A 22,035-nucleotide genomic window follows, 5' to 3' on the forward strand; every position below is an offset into this window, starting at 1 on the left:
TCTCTTTTGAGAAGGTGCATGGACTAGTGTACAGTGCACAGGCCTGGGAATCAGAAGGTCATGGGTTCTAATTCTGGCCCCACTTATCTGCTGTGTGACCTTGGGCAACTCACTTCACTTCTCCGGGCCCTAGTGCCCTCATCTATAAAATGGGGGTTAAGACGGTAAGCCCTATGTGGGACAGGAACTGTGTCCAACCCGATTATCTTGTATCTACTCCAGCGATTACCATAAAACCATTATTATTATTGTTGTTTTATTCTCACCTGCTCCCTGCCTGCATAGAGAAAGTCACCTGTCTGCCGCTGAAGAGAAGAGGAAAAAAAATGTCAGAAAAAAGTTGGATTTGAGTCTAAATTGCCCCACTCTTGCAAGTGCTTACTCCCAGGAGGCTGATTCATCCCCAGTCACCCTCAAAAAGTGGGGTTCAGGTCACTTCTACAGGCCTGAATTGCCTCGGTGTGATCCAGACTGAAGAGTGACACCCCACGCCCTTCCACCTCTGTATTGTAAGCTCATTATGGGAAAGGAATGTGTCTGTTATGTTGTTATATTGTAATAATAATGATAATAATGATGGCATTTTTTAAGTGCTTACTATGTGCAAAGCACTGTTGTACTCTCCCAAGTGCTTAGTACAGTGCTCTGCACACAGTCAGCACTCAATAAATCCGATTGACTGAATAGAGGGGTGAGCGGACAGAGGCAAGAATATTCAGTCTTCTCAGGAACTCTCTGTTCCAAAGTCTGTTAAAGATTGTATATATTTGTACGTATTTATTACTCTTATTTATTTTACCTGTACATATTTATTACTCTATTCATTTTATTAGTGATGTGCATGTAGCTATAATTCTATTTGTTCTGATGGCTTTGACACCTGTCTACATGCTTTGTTTTGTTGTCTGTCTCCCCCTTCTAGACTGTGAGCCCATTGTTGGGTAGGGACCATCTCTATATGTTGCCAACTTGTACTTCCCAAGCGCTTAGTACAGTGCTCTGCACACAGTAAGAGCTCAATAAATACAGTTGAATGAATAATAATAATAACAATAATAATGATGGTATTTGTTAAGCACTTGGCACTGTACTAAGTGCGGGGGTGGATACAAGCCAATCAGGTTGGACACAGTCCTTGTCCCATATGGGGCTCACCGTTTTGATTCCCATTTTATAGATGAGGTAAATGAGGCCCAGAGAAGTGAAGTGACTTGCCCAAGGTCACACAGCAGACAAGTGGCAGAGGCAGGATTAGAACCCAAGAGCTTCTGACTCCCGGGCCCATCCTCTATCCATTATACCACATCGTTTCTACAGTTTACACCTGTGGTTGGGATGTTCCCATGAAGCTGGATTGGGGGAAACTGATTCTCCATTGGTGTTTGGAACCAGATGGGTAATGACTTGAGCGTAGCCTCAACTTGGGCATAGCTTCTCTGGGACTGAAGTTATCACATGGGAATGGTGGCTTATTAGCAGGCTACCTCTGTCACTCCATTCATTCATTCAATCGTATTTATTGAGCTCTGTGTGCAGAGCACAGTACTGAGCGCTTGGAAAGTACAATTCAGCAACAAAATGAGACAATCCCTACCCAACAATGGCTTCACAGCCTAGAAAGGGGGAGACAGACAACAAAACAAAACAAGTAGACAGGCATCAACAGCATCAATATAAATAGATAGAATTATAGATATTTACCCATCATTAATAAAATAAATAGAATGATGAATATGTACATATATACACAAGTGCTGTGGGGTGGGGTGGGGGTAGAGCAGAGGGAGGGAGTTGGGGTGATGGGGAGGGGAGGAGGAGCAGAGGAAAAGGGGGCCTCAGTCTGGGAAGACCTCCTGGAGGAGGTGAGCTTTCAGTAGGGAAATGATGGTGCTAATGATTCAGTCTATGGCTGAGAGAGCTGAGAAAGGGAATGACCAGAGGCAGAGGAGAAAATAAATTTTAATGCCTTGAAGCTGATGACTTAGGAGTGTGAAACTGGCTGGAGCTCAGTACGGTGCTGAAGTGCTTAGTACAGTGCTTTGCACACAGTGAGTGCTCAATAAATATGGTTGAATGAATGAATGAATGGATGAATGAATGTTGCTGGGTAAGGTAAGACTCGAATGGAGATTGGGCAGAGTTGAGTGAGAGGGAGTTCTGAAGAGCGGTTGGCAAAAGGCTCAGGTCAGTCAGTTCTAATAATGTTCCTCTCTCCCAGGATTGTTTTAGTTGTTAGTCAACTGCCACTGCCTTCAAAGCCCAATACTGCTACTCAACTCCCCTTCAACTCCTTTTTTTAAAAATGGTATTTTTAAATCAATCGATGGCATTTATTGAGTGCTACGTGCGAGCTCTAAGTGCTTGGGAGAGTACATTACAATAGAATTAGCAGACACATTGTCTGCCCAAAATAAGCTTGAAGTCTTACGATGTGCCAGGCACTGTTCTAAACGCTAGTCACAAGCTAATCACAGCTAATCACAGAGCTAATACAAGCTAATCACAGAGTCCGTGCCCCCACACGGGGCTCACGGTCTTACTCCCCATTTTGCCGATGAGGTAACTGAGTCCTCTGACTCAGAAAGTCTCACTCAAAAAGTCCTCTGACTCCTTTGCTCTTTCCATTAGGCCACCCTGCTGCCACACAATAATAATGATGGCATTTGCTAAGCGCTTACTATGTGTGAAGCACTGTTCTAAGCGCTAGGGTGGATACAGAGTGATCAGGTTGTCCCACGTGGGGCTCACAGTCTTTATCCCCATTTTAAAGATGAGGTAACTGAGGCACAGAGAAGTTAAGTGACTTGCCCAAAGTCACACAGCTGACAAGCTGCGGAGCCGGGATTTGAACCCAGGACCTCTGACTCCAAAGCCCGTGCTCTTTCCCACCGAGCCACGCTGCTTCTCTACTTAGGGAAAGGACGCTCAGTTGGAATGGCGACGGCCCTGAGAAGGTACTCTGCCTCATTTTATCAGGAGTAGGAGTGGGAGCATTTCAGTAACACTCACCCATGTGGATGCACGTGTGGCAGCGTGGCTCGGTGGAAAGAGCCCGGGCTTGGGAGTCAGAGATCATGGGTTCTAATCCCGGCTCCGCAGCTTGTCAGCTGTGTGACTTTGGGCAAGTCACTTAACTTCTCTGTGCCTCAGTTACCTCATCTTTAAAAAGGGGATTAAGACTGTGAGCCCCACGTGGGACAACCTGATCACTTTGTATCCACCCTAGCGCTGAGAACAGTGCTTCACACATAGTAAGCGCTTAGCAAATGCCATCATTATTATTGTGTGGCAGCAGGGTGGCTTAATGGAAAGAGCAAAGGAGTCAGAGGACTTTTTGTTTCCGTATGGGAATATAAGTAGGTAAGAGCGCATTTCAACAACATTCACACATGTGGACGCACGCGTGGAAGCAGTGTGGCCTAGTGGGAAGAGCATGGGCCTGGGACTCAGCGGACCTTTTTTCAGAAAATGGTATTTGTTAAGCCTTTACTATGGACCAAACACTGTACTAAGTGCTGGGGTAGATACAAGCTAATCGAGTTGGACACAGCCCATGCCTCACATGGGGCTCACAGTCTTAGTCCCCATTCTTACAGATGAGGGAACTGAGGCACAGAGAATCATCATAATAATAATGATGGCATTTTTAAGTGCTTACCATGTGCCATGCACTGTTCTAAGCGCTGGGGTAGGTACAAGGTAATCAGGTTGTCCCACATGGGGCTCACAGTCTTAATCTCCCTTTTACAGATTAGGGAACTGAGGCACAGAGAAGTTAGGTGACTTGCCCAAAGTCACACAGCTGATAAGTGGTGGAGCGATTAGTACAGTGCTCTGCACACAGTAAGCGCTCAATAAATACGATTGAATGAATGAATGAATAAACCGGGATTAGAACCTCTGATTCCCAAGCCCGTGCTCTTTCCACTAAGCCACGCTGCAGCTGTTCTAGTTAAGAGAAGTGAAGTGACTTGTCCAAGGTCACCCTGCGGACAAGGGGCAGAGCCAGGATTAGAAACTTCTGCTTCCCAGGTCCGTGTTCTAACCACCAGGCCATGCTGCTTCTGATCCCTGCTCCGCCACTTGTCTGCTACGTGACCTGGGCAAGTCACTTCACATCTCTGGGCCTGTTACCTCATCTATAAAATGGGGATGAAGACTGAGAGCCCTACGGGACAAGGAATGTGTCCATCCTGATTATCTCCAATCTACCCCAGAACTTAGTGTAGTGCCTGATACATAGTAAGTTGTAAACAAATACAAAAAAAAAAATACTTTCACTGTTTGTAGAGTCATCTGCAAACACAAACTGCTACCTCCATTGTAGTTGTTGCTAGGTATAGGGACAGGAAAATGTCCTGGAGTTAGGGGCATGTGAATTTCATTCATTCATTCATTCAATCATATTTATTGAGCGCTTACTGTGTGCAGAGCAGTGTACTAAGCACTAGGGAAGTCCAAGTTGGCAACATATAGAGACGGTCCCTACCCAACAACGGGCTCACAGTCTAGAAGGAGGAAACAATAATAATGGCATTTATTAAGCGCTTACTATGTGCCAAGCACTGGGATAGATACAAGGTCATCAGGTTGACCCATGTGGGGCTCACAGTCTTCATCCCCATTTTACAGATAACTGAGGCACAGAGAAGCTGCACTAGGGAAGTCCAAGTTGGCAACATATAGAGACAGTCCCTACCCAACAACGGGCTCACAGTCTAGAAGGAGGAAACAATAATAATGGCATTTATTAAGCGCTTACTATGTGCCAAGCACTGGGATAGGTACAAGGTCATCAGGTTGACCCACGTGGGGCTCACAGTCCCCATTTTACAGATGAGATAACTGAGGCACAGAGAAGCTAAGTGACTTGCCCAAAGTCACACAGCTAAGTGGAGGAGTCAGGATTAGAACCCATGACCTCTGACTCCAAAGCCAGGGCTCTTTCCACTGAGCCACACTGCTTCTCTGTGTGACTTTGCGAATGGGTAAGGGTAAGGGTAGGAGGGCTACATTTTGGTAAAGGAGACGCCCTCCCTTTTCCACTGCCTCAGGCCTACCAGAGAATTAATCTGATTTTTCTTCTTTTATCTTTCCCGGGCTGGTTTGCTTTCCTGTTGTTGACTGTTGATCACTGCCACCTACTCCTTGTTTTTTCACCAGAGTTATCTGGGGCGTTTCTTTTGGATCACTCTTGCTCCATTCTTGGAGTGTTGACAGGTGTCTGACCTATATATGCAGCAACCAAATGTCCGAAGGAAGAAGGCTAGCAGTGACACAGGGCGGTTGCATATCATTGCATGGGGTGGCAGGGAATCCGGAAACAAAACCTAGACCTGACTAGATCTTTAAGGATCTCAGATCTGTATCTTTTTGGATAGGGCTGGGAGGGAAAAGTCGGGAAAAAGTGTCTTGGGAACTCCGACTAAGGTAATACATTTGGAAGAACCTGTTCCCTTTCCCCATTCTGACCAGTGGTGAGAAAGGAAACTACTTTATCTGGGAACTTTAGCCTTTATTTCTGTTCCTTGTAATCTCTAGACTGGGTGGGGAATGCATCTGCTAATTCTGTTGTATTGTACTCTCCCAAGCACTTAGTACAGTGCCCTGCACATGAGCTTGGCACATAATAAGTGCTTAACAAATACCATCATCGTTATTATTATTATTATGAGCTCTCTCTAGACCGTGAGCTCTTTGTGGGCAGGGAATCAATCAATCAATCAATCGTATTTATTGAGGGCTTACTATGTGCAGAGCACTGTACTAAGCGCTTGGGAAGCACAAATTGGCAACATATACAGTCCCTACCCAACAGTGGGCTCACAGTCTAAAAGGGGGACACAGAGAACAAAACCAAACATACTAACAAAATAAAATAAATAGAATAGATATGTACAAATAAAATAAATAGATAGAGTAATAAATATGTACAAACATATATACAGGTGCTGTGGAGAAGGGAAGGAGGTAAGAAGGGGGGGATGGAGAGGGGGACGAGGGAATGTATCTGTTGTTAAGGCGTACTCTCCCAAAAGCTCAGTACAGTGCTTTGCACACAGTAAGTGTTCAATAAATATGACTGAATGAATAATAAGCACCCAACAAATACCAATTGAAGTCCCTGAATTTAGTTGCCTCCTCTCCCCGCCAGCCCCACATTTCCACCCCTGATAAGAGCTTTATATGTAGGCCGGAGGAATGGAATAAAGAGAGAAAGACAGAAGATTTCGGCCTTCTGAGTAAGTGAGAGTCCAAGACTGGAGAGTTCCTGGTTCCAAAGGAAGATGAATGGAAGAGCCTGAAGGTCCCATTTCATCCCCTCTAGACTGTGAGCTTGTTGTGGGCAGGGAGTGTCTGTTGTTCTAGTTATTGTTCACAGTTGTTGTTCAGTTTTCTAGACTGTGAGCCTGTTGTTGGGTAGGGACCATCTCTATCTGTTGCTGACTTGTACCGCCCAAGCACTTAGTACAGTTCTCCGCACATAGTAAACGCTCAATAAATACGATTGAATGAATGAACAAATACCACCATTATTATTATTGTCATTATTATTATTACAACACAACAACATTCATTCATTCAATGTTAACCCTTTGTTAAGTGCTGACAATGTTCCAGGCACTGTCCAAAGTGCTGGGGTGGATCCAAGCAACTCGGGTTGGACACAGTCCCTGTCCCACTTGGGGCTCCCAGTCTCAATTCCCATTTTCCAGATGAGGTAACTGAGGCAGCGCTCAGTACAGTGCTGTGCACACGTTCATTCATTCCATCGTATTTATTGAGCGCTTACTGTGTGCAGAGCACTGGACTAAGCGCTTGGGAAGTACAAGTCGGCAACATGTAGAGACGGTCCCTACCCAACAACGGGCTCACAGTCTAGAAGGGGGAGATGGACAACAAAACAAAACATGTAGACAGGTGTCAAAATCGTCAGAACAAATAGAATTATAGCTATAGAGAAGCAGCATGGCTCAGTGGAAAGAGCCCGGGCTTGGGAGTCAGAGGTCATGGGTTCGAATCCCAGCTCCGCCACTTCTCAGCTGTGTGAGCTGTTTGTACAGATTTATTACTCTATTGATTTTACTTGTACATATTTACTATTCTATTTATTTTATTTTGTTAATGATGCGCATCTAGCTTTACTTCTATTTATTCTGATGACTTGACACCTATTCACATGTTTAGTTTTGTTGTCTGTCTCCCCCTTCTAGACTGTGAGCCCATTGTTGGGTAGGGACCGTCTCTATAAGTTGCCAACTTGTCCTTCCCAAGCGCTTAGTACAGTGCTCTGCACACAGTAAGCGCTCAATAAATACGATTGAATGAATGAATGCGACCTAGGGCAATCCACTTCACTTCTCTGTGCCTCAGTGACCTCATCTGGAAAATGGGGATGAAGACTGTGAGCCCCACATGGAACAACCTGATCACCTTGTATCCCCCAGCGCTTAGAACAGTGCTTCGCTCATAGTAAGTACTTAATAAATGCCATTATTATTCTTATTAACAAATATGATTATTCATTCAATTGTATTTATTGAGCACTTACTGTGTGCAGAGCACTGTACTAAGTGCTTGGGAAGTACAAGTTGGCAACATACAGAGACGGTCCCTACCCAACAGTGGGCTCACAGTCTAGAAGGGGGAGGCAGACAACAAAACATATTAATAAAATAAAATAAATAGAATAAATATGTACAAGTAAAATAAATAGAGTAATAAATATTTACAAACATATATACAGGTGCTGTGGGGAGGGGAAGGAGGTAAGGTGGGGAGGATGGGGAGGGGAAGGAGGGGGCTCAGTCTGGGAAGGCCTCCTGGAGGTGGTGAGCTCTCAGTAGGGCTTTGAAGGGATTATGATTATTGTTATTAACATCATTAACAAAATAAATGATGATGATGGTATTTGTTAAGCGCTTATTATGTGCAAAGCACTGTTCTAAGCACTGAGCACTGTTCTGATAGATTAGTAAATACGTCCAAGGTGAACACTCAGTAAATAGGATTGAACGAATCAATCAATCGTATTTATTGAGCGCTTACTGTTTTTAGAGCACTGTACTAAGCACTTGGGAAGTCCAAGTTGGCAACATATAGAGACGGTCCCTACCCAACAGTGGGCTCACAGTCTAGACTGGGGAGACAGAGAGCAAAACCAAACATATTAACAAAATAAAATAAATAGGATAGATATGTACAAGTAAAATAAATAAATAGAGTAATAAATACGTACAAACATATATACATATATACAGGTGCTGTGGGGAAGGGAAGGAGGTAAGGCGGGGTGGGGGTGGGGGGGGATGGAGAGGGGGAGGAGCTTCGTTCCCCTCCCCGTACCTCGTTCTCGCCTGTCCCGCCATCGACCCCCGGCCCACGTCATCCCCCGGGCCTGGAATGCCCTCCCTCTTCCTCCCTGCAAGGCCCTACTGAGAGCTCACCTCCTCCAGGAGGCCTTCCCACACTGAGCCCCCTCCTTCCTTTCCCCCTCCTCCCCCTCCCCATCCCCCCCCGCCCTACCTCCCCACAGCACCTGTATATATGCATATATGTTTGTACAGATTTATTACTCTATTTATTTATTTATTTTACTTGCACATATCTATTCTATTTATTTTATTTTGTTAGTACGTTTGGTTTTGTTCTCTGTCTCCCCCTTTTAGACTGTGAGCCCACTGTTGGGTAGGGACTGTCTCTATATGTTGCCAATTTGGACTTCCCAAGCGCTTAGTACAGTGCTCTGCACACAGTAAGCGCTCAATAAATACGATTGATGATGAGGAGGAGGGGGAGAGGAAGGAGGGGGCTCAGTGTGGGAAGGCCTCCTGGAGGAGGTGAGCTCTCAGTAGGGGGGAATGCCTGGGAAGGAGCTTTTCCCCGGCCAGGCGACCACCCAGCGGTCCCCGCCACCCCAGGCCAAGACCCTCGGATCCCCGGGCCACGTGCTTCCTCGGCCACAGCCTATCGAGCCCCCCCCACTCGTCGGCGCTAGGACCCCGAGCGCCAGAAGGGCGGGGTGGCGCGCCCGGCCCCTTTGAGCGGCGTCCTGATCAGCCAATGGGGACGGAGCTCCCGGGGGGCGGGGCGGGGCCCCGTCCAATGGCGAGAGGGCTCCGGGGAGGCTCCCGGTGACGCGCGGAGCGTTCCATCGGGCCGCGGGGGAGGGCGGGGAGGAGGAGGGCGAGGACGAGGCGGCGGGGCGGGGGGGAGCAGCGCCGCGCTGCCCGCCGCTGGCCGCCGGGGCTGAGGTAAGCGGCCGGGGAGCCCCGCCTTAGGCGGGCCGGGGGCGCGGGGAGGCACGTGGCCGGGCCCCCCCGGGGGACGGGGCGGTGGTACAGCCCGGCCCGGCCCAGCCCCGGGGCACAAAGGGAAGGCACCCCCAGAAACTGGCTTTTTTTCCCAGAACCCTCCGGGGTTGGGCCCCATCCCCGCCCAGGCCTCCACTCCCTGGCATGGAAGACTCAGGTGAGCCCCCCCCCCCAGTCCCAATCGTTCTCTTCCCGTCGTTTTCCCTTCAGGACCCCTTTTAGACTGTGAGCCCACTGGTGGGTCGAGACTGTCTCTCTATGTTGCCAACTTGTACTTCCCAAGCGCTTAGTACGGCGCTCTGCACACAGTAAGCGCTCAATAAATACGATTGATTGACTGTACTTCCCAAGCGCTCAGTACAGTGCTCTGCATACAGTAAGCGCTCACTAAATACGATTGATTGAATTAAGAGCTTAGTACAGTGCTCTGCACACAGTAAGCGCTCACTAAATACGATTGATTGATTGGTCAATCAATCAATCGTATTTAGTGAGCGCTTACTGTGTGCAGGGCACTGGACTGAGCGCTTGGGAAGTACAACTTGGCAACATATAGAGACAGTCCCTGCACACAGTAAGCGCTCAATAAATACGATTGATTGACAAATCAATCAATCGTATTTATTGAGCGCTTACTGTGTGCAGAGCACTGGACTGAGCGCTTGGGAAGTACAACTTGGCAACATATAGAGACAGTCCCTACCCAACAGTGGGCTCACAGTCCCACCGACGGGACGCGCCCCCCATCCAGACCTGAGACCCGAGAGCCGCCGCCCGGGCCCAGGTTAGGCCCAGGGATCCCTCGTGAACCCATGGGGTTGCTCGTGTTCCCTCCCCCCCCCCCCCTTTAAGTGGCATTTATTAAGCGCTTACTATGTGCCAAGCACTGTTCTAAGCGCTGGGGTGGATACAAGGTGATCAGGTTGTCCCACGGGGGGGCTCGCAGCCCTAATCCCCGTTTTACAGCTGAGGGAACTGAGGCCCAGAGAAGTGAAGTGACTTGCCCAAAGTCACACAGCAGACAAGTGGCGGAGCCGGGATTAGAACCCATGACCTCTGACTCCCGAGCCCGGGCTCTTTCCACCGAGCCACGCTGCTTCTCCTTTTCCCACCAGGAATGGCACTTTCTTTACTTTTAATGAGATGCTGCCATTTTTTTCATTCATTCATTTGATCGCGTTTATTTGAGCACCCACTGCGTGCAGAGCATTGGACTAAGCGCTTGGAAAGTACAATTCGGCAACAGAGAGAGACAATCCCTACCCAACCACGGGCTTCATTCATTCATTCGATCGCGTTTATTTGAACGCCCACTGTGTGCTGAGCACTGGACTAAGCGCTTGGAAAGTACAATTCGGCAACAGAGAGAGACAATCCCTACCAACAACGGGCTCACGGTTTAGAAGGGGGAGACAGACAATCAAACAAGTAGGCTTGCCTCTCCCCACCCACCGTCCTCACCTCCCGCCAACCCTTCTCCAGTCCAAGTCCGCTCCTCACCCTTCACGACGGGATCGCATCTTCGGACCCGATGATTTCAGGATCCGAGGAGCCAGGCCGGCGGGAGTGTCTATTTCCTGGTCCCCGGAGGTGGAAATCTGGCCAGAGGAGATGTGGCGGACAGAAAACTCATTCCACACCCACGGGGGCGGTCAGGTTGGAAAACCCCGGAGAAGCCGGGGGATGATAGATGGTGAAAGTGTGTCCCATTTGGCCAGGGAGGAGAGGGGATGGATGGGACCCGGAGCACCTAAGTAGAAGAGGGTTCTCACGTCCTTTTCCCTGTAATCTACTAGGAACCGGGATTCCCCATCACGCTTCCTCTGGGAAAGGGTTTTGAACTCTACAGAAGTATGAGGGCCTGATTTTCGTCTTTCACTTTTCGCAGGGGCGGCGATTGGACTTTTGATGATGCCTGACCCGTCGGCAGCGGGCGTGGCGCCGCGGGTGGGTTCAGTCCGGGCCGTTGGCCTCCTGTGATAAGCCAAGGCAAGCGTGCACAGGCGCAGCCATGTCTGTGATGGTGGTAAGGAAGAAGGTGACGCGGAAATGGGAGAAGCTACCGGGCAGGAACACCTTCTGCTGCGATGGGCGAGTCATGATGGCCCGGCAGAAGGGCATCTTCTATCTCACGCTCTTCCTCATCCTGGGGACGTGTGCTCTCTTCTTTGCCTTTGAGTGAGTTCAGATTGGAGATTCGTTGCCCAACTATGGCGCTCCTTCTGCTTGTGTTCCATGACTAAAATGATTACCGCATTCTGGGCTGGGGAAGAAATTTCCTGTTTGGGAGCATTTTTGTCTGCGAGGACTTTGGGTGTTCTTCCCCGTCCTCTGAAGCCAAGGGGTGGAACTTACCCATACTGATCGTAACTCATTTCTCACGGTCGTAGCAGCGGGTTTGAACCCTTGGGCATCTTGGGTTCCGCTTCCTCCTCTCGTCAGAAAAAACGATTAAGATTGGGTGACACGATTTCTAGAGATCGGATGTAATGACGGTACCCGCTCGCTGTTAGGAGACCTACAGAGTGAGGTCGGGAGACATAACCATTTAAGGTGACATCTTGGTGAAATAGTCTGCCCCGAATCTTGGATCATCCTGCACTGTAAAGTCCAGGAGAGGAGAGTTGCTTGCCTCGAGACGAGACTGAAGTTCGGAAAGTTCTCAGTCAGCCTAAAAGGTGGTCCGTGTTGGAAACGGGAGGCGTGACGTACTGAACTCTCTCCTTTATCCCCAGTAACTGGAGTTGATATGGTAGTGAAGGCAGGAGAATTAAAGGAGGGGCCTCTCTAGGGTGCTGAATGGTACTTTGGCAAGTTACACTGCCAAGTGGCTTCTCGGTGATGGGGAAAAGAGTCCTAAAAGGAAGGCTATTTTTGGCCTGCCGCTGTTGATAATTAAAACTGACCGTAATCTCTTGGGGGCTAGTTTATACCCTGCGTCCTGAGGTTTTCCGAGCACCTCCAGGGACGGGCATTGCCGTCCCCTGAGCTAAACGTTCTGAACACTGACCAAAGGTGGGCGAGTGAGGGTCTTTATGATTGCTTCGTACCTAGGGTCATCAAAGAGGGATGCACCCAGGGGTGAAGACAAACGTTACAGTGAGAATGGAAAAGAGAAGTCTGTAGAGGCCTTGGTAAAATGCTCATTTGCTGCTGGCTGTGGGTAGCTCATAGAAAAGTGATCCCCTGGGGCACCTGGATCTCAGCTAGGTCTCCTGTGTGTTTGTGTTTGTTGTAGTTTCTCCTTTTCCCTTTCTGGTTCCCTATGAATTACATTTGCTTTTCCTTAGCTTATATCTGTAGAAGAGCCAAGTTTTAACTCTTCCCTGGTGAATCACCAACTTTTTATAGGGGCAAAATTTCACCGTGGTTAATGGCAAGCCAGGACGTCCATCCAGACCCAGGATGAGCTGATAATCCTGGGCTTAAAACACCCTCTGTTTTGATCGGTTGAGGGCCATCTTGTTTTAGCGCTTGCTCTTTTGGGTAAAGTTCTCGTTAAGTTGGCTTTGCGGCCGTTTGGAGATAGACCTGAGTATGAAGTTGGTTTGAGAGGGCATTTTTCTAACATACCTGAAGGTCTTTGGGGATGAAACATACAATTACGGTTGTTATTCAGTGACAAAGACCTCCTTCATGGGAAGTCAGGTTGAGTACTATCTGTCAGAATGGCATTTCTAGAGTATCGGCATCTCCTGGGAGGAAGCCCCAGGTATGAAGGTGTGTGCTTGCTTCTAAATTCCTCCTGACTGGTTGACAACCTCAATATTTCAGAGCTGGTTGCAAACAAGGTCTCAAAGGAGAGGAATGAGGAAGTAGGAGGATCCAATCTGATGACCCAGTGCCTTGAGTAACTAATAATGATAATAATAATAATAATAATAATAATAATAATGGCATTTGTTAAGCGCTTACTATGTGGCGAGCACTGTTCTAAGCACTGGGGGTGGATACAAAGGTGATCAAGTTGTCCCACATGGGGCTCACAGTCTTAATCCCCATTTTACAGATGAGGTAACTGAGGCTCAGAGAAGTTAAGTGACTCGCCCAGGGTCACACAGCAGACGTTGCGGAGCTGGGATTCGAACCCATGACCTCTGACTCCAAAGCCCGGGCTCTTTTCCACTGAGCCACGCTGCTTCTCCAGCATGTTTGTATTATGACTTCTTTAATTGTAACAGGGAATAATTGTACTTTTTTGTGATACTTATAAAGTGCTTACTATGTGCCAGGCAGTTACTGACTGCTGGGGTAGATACAGCTATTCAGTTTGGACATAGTCCTTGTCTCACTTGGGCCTCACAGTCTTAAGCAGCATTGCTCAGTGGAAAGAGCCCATGCTTGAGAGCCAGAGGTCATGGGTTCAAATCTCCGCTCTGCCAATTGTCAGCTGTGTGACCTTGGGCAAGTCACTAAGCTTCTCTGTGCCTCAGTTACCTCATCTTTAAAATGGGGATTAAGACTGTGAGCCCCACGTGGGACAATTTGATCACCTTGTATCCTCCCCAGCACTTAGAACGGTGCTTTGCACATAGTAAGTGCTTAACAAATGCCATCATTATTATTATTTTCCAGGTGAGGGAACTGAGGCAAAGAGAAGTGAAGTGACTTGTCCAAGGTCACACACAGCAGACAAGTGGCGGAGCTGGGATTAGAACCCGGCTCCTCCAACTCCCAGGCCCGTGCTCTGTTCACCATTGAGAAGCAGCGTGGCCTAGTGGAAAGAGCATGTGCCTGGGAGTCAGGTGACCTGGGTTCAAATCCTGTGTGTACCACTTGCTGGCTCTATGCCCTTGAATGAGTCACTTAATTTCTCTGTGCCTCAGTTTCCTCAACTGTAAAATGGGGATTCAGTACCTGTTCTCCCTCTTACTTCAGATTGTGAGCCCCATGCTGGACAGGGACTGTGTCTGACCTAATTGACTTGTACCTACTCACTTAGTGTGTGCTCAACAAATACCATAAAGCAAACAAACTGCTTCTCTGAGGGTTCCCACTTGCAGATCCCTCTTTTCCTGGGCCATAAATCATGTACTTAAAGCCCCTTTTCCCTTCCACCTTTGGTGATGGTGTTGGGGAACAGCATTTATTTAAAAATGCATTTGTTAAGCGTTTGCTGAATGTCAAGCACTGTTCTAAGTGCTGGGGTTAATTCAAGTTAATCGGGCCAGATCCGGTCCTTGTCCACATGGGGCTCACAGTCCTAAGTAGGAGGCTGAACTGGTACTGAATCCTTATATTGCAGTTGAGGAAACTGAGGCACAGCGATGTTATGTAACTTGCCTGCTGGGTGCTCTTGGGCAAGTGGTAGAGTCAGGATTGGAACCCAGGTCCTCTGGCTCTCAGGCACATGCTTTACTAGGCCTCAGAGTTTCTCGCTATTCCATTTTTAATCCTGTTCTTTGTAATAATTGTGGCATTTGTTACTGTGTGCCAGGCACCATACTAAGCGCTGGGGTGGACACGAGCAAATCGGGTTGACCCAGCTCCTGTCCCACAGGGGGCTTACAGTCTCAGTTCCCATCTTACATATGAGGGAACTGAGGCCCAGAGAAGTGAAGTGACTTGCCCAAAGTCACACAGCAGACAAATGGCGGAGCCGACATTAGAACCCATGACCTTCTGACCCCCAGGCCCGTGCTCGAGGTTGTCCTGTATATAAGGGACTCAGCCTGTAGTTTAACCCAGAATTGTGAACATAGTGAGAACTCAGCGTACCCAAGTCCCCCTTGAGGCAAATCTATGAGTTTTTTTTTAAATCCCAAACTCACACGCTCCTATTGTCATTTTCAGTCCATCCCACGAGGGTTTGGCAAACAGTCCATTTTGTGGTAACATTCATTCATTCTTTCGATCGTATTTATTGAGCGCTTACTTTGTGCAGAGCACTGTACTAAGTGCTTGGCAAGTACATGTTGGCAACATATAGAGACGGTCCCTACCCCAGCTGAAAACTGTTTGTTTCTTCCTTGGCAGAAGGGGATTTGGGATTAAGTGCATCGTCCAGCAGGCCACCTGGTGAGCTTGGGAGAGCACCCGATTAGCAGCTGCTGTGCAGAAGCACTGGGGTCTCTGGTTGTCCCCCACGCCCTGCTACCAGCGCAGCCAAGCTCGGAGGTTACAAAGGGAATGGCAGAGTTTTGGGGGACAGGGATTGGAGCTGAAAAACTCAGAAATACTGGCTCATAATGGGGTTGATGTGTTGAGGGAGGGTGTCTACAAGTGGTATCCCAGCCAGGAAATGTAATTTTGTCATTGAGCACTGGGTTTGGCCTGGGTAGATCTGGATCCAGAGAAGAGTTTTCTACCAAAAGAAAGCTGCGTGGCCAAGTGGGAAGAGCATGGGCCTGGGGATCAGAAGGATTCTACCATTTGTCTGCTGTGTGACCTCGGGCAAGTCACTTCTCCGTTCCTCAGTTACTTCATCTGTAAAGTGGGCATTAAGAATGCAAGCCCCATATTCATCAATTGTATTTATTGAGCGCTTACTGTGTGCAGAGCACTGTATTAAGTGCTTGGGAAAGTACGATACAACAATGAACGGTGACATTCCCTAGACTGTGACATTCTTCTGGACTGTGAGCCCGCAGTTGGGTCGGGACCGTCTCTGTATGTTGCCAACTTGTGCTTCCCAAGTGCTTAGTACAGTGCCCTGCACACAGTAAGCTCTCAATAAATACGATTGAATGAATGAAATTCCCTGCCCCAAATGAGCTTAGTCTACATCGGGGGAGACAGACATCAATACAAATAAATAGAATGACAGATATGTACGTAAGTGCTTTGGGGCTGGGAGGGGGGAAGAGCAAAAGGAGCAAGTCAGGGTGATGCAGAAGGGAGCGGGAGATGAGAAAAAGTGGGGCTTAGTCTGGGAAGGCATCTTGGAGGAGATGTGCTTCCAGTGAGGCTTTGAAGCGGGGGAATTGTCTGTCGGAATTGAGGAGGGAGGGCATTCCAGGCCGGAGGTGGGACGTGGCGAGACAGGCGAGATGGAGACACAGGGAGAAGGTTAGCGCTTGAGGAGCGAAGTGTGCGGGCTGGGTTGTAGAAGGAGAGAAGCGAGGTGAGGTAGGAGCCGGCATGGTGACGGACTGCTTTAAAGCCAAGGGTGAGGAGTTTGGGGGCATGGACTGTGCCCTACCTGATGAGCTTGTATCTACCTCAGGGCTTAATACAGTATCTGGTGCGTAGTAAGCACTTAACAAATACCAGGCCATATTACAAGAGAAGCAGTGTGGGTCAGTGGAGAGAGCACGGGCTTTGGAGTCTGAGGTCATGGGTTCAAATCCCAGCTCCGCCAATTGTCAGCTGTGTGACTTTGGGCAAGTCACTTCACTTCTCTGTGCCTCAGTTACCTCATCTGTAAAATGGAGATTAAGATTGTGAGCCCCACGTGGGACAACCTGATCACCTTGTATCCTCCCCAGCGCTTAGAACAGTGCTTTGCACATAGTAAGCGCTTAACAAATACCATCATTATTATTATTATTATTATTATTACAATGCTACTGCAACTGTGCAGTGGTCCAGATGGGCCTGAAAGCCTGCCAGTGGCGATTAGCAAGAATGACAGCAAACCCTGTTAAGGACCTCATTCACCTGTGGTCGGGGCTAGAAAGGACACCCAAAACATTGCTTCTGCCCCACAGCACTTACGTATGTAGCCGTAATTTGTTAATATTAATGTCTGTGTCTGCCTCTAGACTGTAAACTCTTTGTGGACAGGGAACGTGTCCACCAACCCTGATATATTGTACTCTCCCAAGCTCTTAGTACAACACACAATAATTGGTCTGCACCCAATAAGCGCCCATTCATTCATTCATTCAATCGTACTTATTGAGTGCTTACTGTGTGCACAGCACTGTACTAAGCGCTTGGGAAGTACAAGTTGGCAACATATAGAGACAGTCTCTACCCAACAGTGGGCTCACAGTCTAGAAGGCCATTAGAGAAGCACCATGGCCTAGTGGGTAGAGCACGGACTTGGGAGTCAGAAGGACCTGGGTTCTAATTCCAGCTCGCTCTGCCACTTGCCAGCCGGCTGACCCAAGGCAAGTTGCTTCACTTCTTTGGGAGTCAGGTACTTCATCTGTAAAATAGGGATTAAGTCTGTGAGCCCTATGTGGGGCACGAACCGTGTCCAATGTGATTTGTTCGTATCTACCCCACTGCTTAGTACAGTGCCTGATGCATAGTAAGTGCTTAACAAATACATTTAAAAATACATAAATAAATAAATAACTAGCATTGATTGATTCTTCTCACAAAACTATGCCCTCTGGTACTTTTCAAAGCAAGGGGACTTTACCTAAATAAACATCATGTCATAAAACATGAGGATACTCCCATGCCTTGAGAACCGGAATCACGCAGAAGGAATAGCCAGTTTAATTGTGCACGATCTGATCTGCAAAGGCGTTGATTTGCAACATTGAGTAAATCCAGGTTTCCTGAGGAAAGCTCAGGGAGAAGGGTTCCAGATATACTTTCTTCAAGGTGGGGACTTCTCGCCATAGAGCAGTGACTGTCCAGGGTCATCAATCATTGGTATCTATGAGCGCTTACAATGTAAACAGCACCGTACTAAGTGCTTGGGAGAATACAGTAGAGAAGGAAGACTGAATCCCTGCCCTCAGGAAGCATACAATCCTTCAACATAGGGTTGGTCATCTCTGCCATCAGAAAGCCACTTGTCTGAATGTTCCCAGGAGCAGTAGGGGTAGTAATAGAATTTAGAGCATGGGCTTTGGAGTCAGAGGTGGTGGGTTAAAATCCCGGCTCCGCCAACTGTCAGCTGTGTGAGTTTGGGCAGGTCACTTAACCTCTCTGTCCCTCAGTTACCTCATCTGTAAAATGGGGATTAAGACTGTGAGCCCGCCGTGGGACAACCTGATCACCTTGTAACCTCCCCAGCGCTTAGAACAGTGCTTTGCACATAGTAAGCGCTTAATAAATGCCATCATTATTATTACTAGTGCTTACTGTTTGCAGAGCACAGCATTAAGCACCAAGAAAGACTTCACAGGTGGGAATTAGCTTCTGTCCTTCAACCCAAGGTCATTAAAGACTATAATGACCTTATATCTACCCCAAAACGGAAGAGCTTCGACATTATTAGAGCAGTACAAATATATTCATATTTCTATGTATATAAAGAAGAGAAAAGGTTCTACAGGAATCTGTAGGTCCACCATCTGAAAATTTTTTTGTTAAGGAGTATTTAAAACAATTTTTTTTAGCAGTGATGCCAAAACATGGAGGAAAATCATCAGAACACAGAATTGGAACCCTCACCAGAGTGTTCTCTCGGTTCTTTAGGGCAGTGAGCCAACACTCAACTAATAATCACAGAGCCCATCTTCTGTTTATCAGCTAAAACAATGTCACTGTGGGTATGCTGAGGATCTGAACAGGGCTGTTTATTTGTTTAAGTCATTGTTGATTTTGAGACTTGAACATTTTGGATTATTGTAGTAATAATAATAATAACTGTGGTATTTGTTAAGCACTTACTATGTGCCAGGCACTCTACTAAGCGGTGGGGTGGATACAAGCAAATCAGGTTGGACATAATCCCTGTCTTAAGTGGGGCTCCCAGTCTCAATCCTCATTTTACAGATGAGGTAACTGAGGCTCAGAGAAGTGAAGTGACTTACCCAAGACCACACTGCAGACATGTGGCAGAACCAGGGTTAGAACCCATGACCTTCCAACTCCCAGGCCCGTGCTCTAGCCATTATACCATGCTGCCTGGTCCTAAGAAACCTAAATGTTGGGCAAGCCACTTCATTTTTCTGTGCCTCAGTTCCCTCATCAGCAAAATCGGGATTCCATACCTATTCTCCCTCCTACTTAGATTGTGAACTCCAAGGGGGACCTGATGATCCGGTATCTACCCTAATGTTCAGTACAGTGCTTGGCATGTAGTAAGCACATGAATACCACAGTTATTATTATTTTTATTATTATTTTTAAATGGTGGACTGGCTTAGCAATGCAGCCACAGCAGTCCAGGGTGGGAAGCAGATGTCTCATTGCCAAGGTGTCCCACAACTTTGGTGTCCTGCAAGAAGCACCTGAACGCAACAGCCGTATTGACTTCCTGACTAATGTTCTTGACTAATACCCGTACGAGGGACCCTTTGAGGTGTTGTCCATTATCAATCAATCAATCAATCGTATTTATTGAGCGCTTACTGTGTGCAGAGCACTGTACTAAGTGCTTGGGAAGTACAAGTTGGCAACATATAGAGACAGAGGCCATCAACATCCTGGGCGTGACCAGATTTTCCTGAAAAAGGGCCTTTCATCTTTATGAAAATGATCTGGGAACCACCTGGAGTCAAGCAACACTTTGACTGAACTCTGAGCCCCCATCTGTTCCCGGTGAAAGGACTGCTCTATTGTAATAGAAAAGGGAAGTTACAAAGTGGCCAAGGGCAGAGATTGAATGGATTGGAGTTGTGTAGACTACAATTAAACTAAAGCCTTCTACTTATTCCCAACACGTCTATCGACCAAATAACACTGATTCAGCCCCGCTGAAGGAGGGACCCGGGCGTAATCATGTACAGAGGGGTGATGACAGTCTCGTGCCAGTGATTTTTAAAAATGCGCTAACTTTGAGGAAGAAGCCCAGCAAAGACCGGAGAATCTGCTGGTTTTCGTGGCCTTCACCACAAGGTGTGAAGAGCTCATTGTGGGCAAGGATTGTGTCCCCTTATCGTTGCATTGTACTCTCCCAAGCACTTAGTACAGTGCTTTGAACACAGTCAGCTCTCAGTAAGTACGATTGAATTGAACTCCCTCCTGCATATATGGCCAAACCCGATGGCCCGCCTTCCAAGATTTTCAAGCAGGAATGGTAGGATCTGGTTAGACGGGCTGCTGAATACCTTTCTCAGACAGCAATGAATCAGTGATATTTATTGAGCACTTCCTATGTGCAGAGCACTGTACTAAGCATTTGGGAGAATGACACACCAGAATTAGCCGTGCTAATTAGAATCAGTGCTTGGTCCCCTTCTGTTCTCAATCTACACTCACTCCCTTGGTGACCTCATTCGCTCCCACGGCTTCAACTATCATCTCTACGCTGATGACACCCAGATCTACATCTCTGCCCCTGCTCTCTCCCCCTCCCTCCAGGCTCGCATCTCCTCCTGCCTTCAGGACATCTCCATCTGGATGTCCGCCCGCCACCTAAAGCTCAACATGTCGAAGACTGAGCTCCTTGTCTTCCCTCCCAAACCTTGTCCTCTCCCTGACTTTCCCATCTCTGTTGACGGCACTACCATCCTTCCCGTCTCACAAGCCCGCAACCTTGGTGTCATCCTCGACTCCGCTCTCTCATTCACCCCTCACATCCAAGCCGTCACCAAAACCTGCCGGTCTCAGCTCCGCAACATTGCCAAGATCTGCCTTTTCCTCTCCATCCAAACCGCTACCCTGCTCATTCAAGCTCTCATCCTATCCCGTCTGGACTACTGCACCAGCCTTCTCTCTGATCTCCCATCCTCGTGTCTCTCTCCACTTCAATCCATACTTCATGCTGCTGCCCGGATTATCTTTGTCCAGAAACGCTCTGGACATATTACTCCCCTCCTCAAAAACCTCCAGTGGCTACCGATCAATCTGCGCATCAGGCAGAAACTCCTCACCCTGGGCTTCAAGGCTGTCCATCACCTCGCCCCCTCCTCCCTCACCTCCCTTCTCTCCTTCTACTGCCCAGCCCGCCCCCTCCGCTCCTCCACCGCTAATCTCCTCACTGTACCTCGCTCTCGCCTGTCCCGCCATCGACCCCCGGCCCACGTCATCCCCCGGGCCTGGAATGCCCTCCCTCTGCCCATCCGCCAAGCTAGCTCTCTTCCTCCCTTCAAGGCCCTGCTGAGAGCTCACCTCCTCCAGGAGGCCTTCCCAGACTGAGCCCCTTCTTTCCTCTCCCCCTCGTCCCCCTCTCCATCCCCCCGTCTTACCTCCTTCCCTTCCCCAAAGGCACCTGTATATATGTATATATGGTTGTACATATTTATTACTCTATTTATTTATTTATTTATTTATTTTACTTGTACATTTCTATCCTACTTATTTTATTTTGTCGGTATGTTTGGTTCTGTTCTCTGTCTCCCCCTTTTAGACTGTGAGCCCACTGTTGGGTAGGGACTGTCTCTATGTGATGCCAATTTGTACTTCCCAAGCGCTTAGTACAGTGCTCTGCACATAGTAAGCGCTCAATAAATACAATTGATTGATTGATTGATTGATTAGCCGACAGGTTTTGTGCCCATAATCAGTTTACAGTTTAGACAAAGGAGCAGTGGGGGAATTCCATAGGATATCATACCCCACCCTCTCCCATCGTTATTTCCGTCTTTAAGAAGAAATATATCATAGCTTCTTGTTACTCTCTGATGCTAGCAAGATCCTGGCCAGGATCCTTTTGTAGACAGCCGCACACCTCATTCTCCCAGAATTGCATCGTGACTTTACATCACACAAAGGCATGAAAGTGATCTCTGTGGCATAGGACATAAAGAAATTCCAGGAGTACCACCATTCATTAGCTTGACAAGAATGTTTGGCATCATTCAGAGGGCTGAACCCTGGCAGCTGTTGAACACATTCGACTGCCAGAGAAGTCACAGAGATGTTGAAGTTCATTCATGATGGCTGGTCAGAGCAGGTTTGATGGCACCCCCGCCTGAACATTTCCCCATCA

The 22,035-nt window shown here is 47.8% G+C and overlaps 1 protein-coding gene across 3 annotated transcripts in view; it reads left to right on the top strand.

Annotated features, from left to right (window-relative positions):
- Nucleotides 1-9,369: 9,369 nt before the first annotated feature.
- The window catches only part of ZDHHC9 (zinc finger DHHC-type palmitoyltransferase 9), a 42,940-nt gene continuing 30,274 nt past the window's right edge, over nt 9,370-22,035 (top strand). The window contains exons 1-3 of one of the 3 annotated variants that reach the window (XM_038748075.1): nt 9,379-9,471; nt 10,797-10,970; nt 11,203-11,492. In XM_038748075.1, the coding sequence (XP_038604003.1) occupies nt 11,326-11,492 (167 nt within the window). In that variant the 5' untranslated portion in view covers nt 9,379-9,471; nt 10,797-10,970; nt 11,203-11,325. Of the gene's footprint in view, nt 9,472-10,796; nt 10,971-11,202; nt 11,493-22,035 lie in introns of those variants that run through there. The other 2 variants (XM_038748074.1, XM_038748076.1) reach the window with 2 other exon arrangements.

The sequence above is a fragment of the Tachyglossus aculeatus genome, chromosome 6 (genome assembly GCF_015852505.1).
Source record: "Tachyglossus aculeatus isolate mTacAcu1 chromosome 6, mTacAcu1.pri, whole genome shotgun sequence".
Taxonomy (NCBI): domain Eukaryota; kingdom Metazoa; phylum Chordata; class Mammalia; order Monotremata; family Tachyglossidae; genus Tachyglossus; species Tachyglossus aculeatus.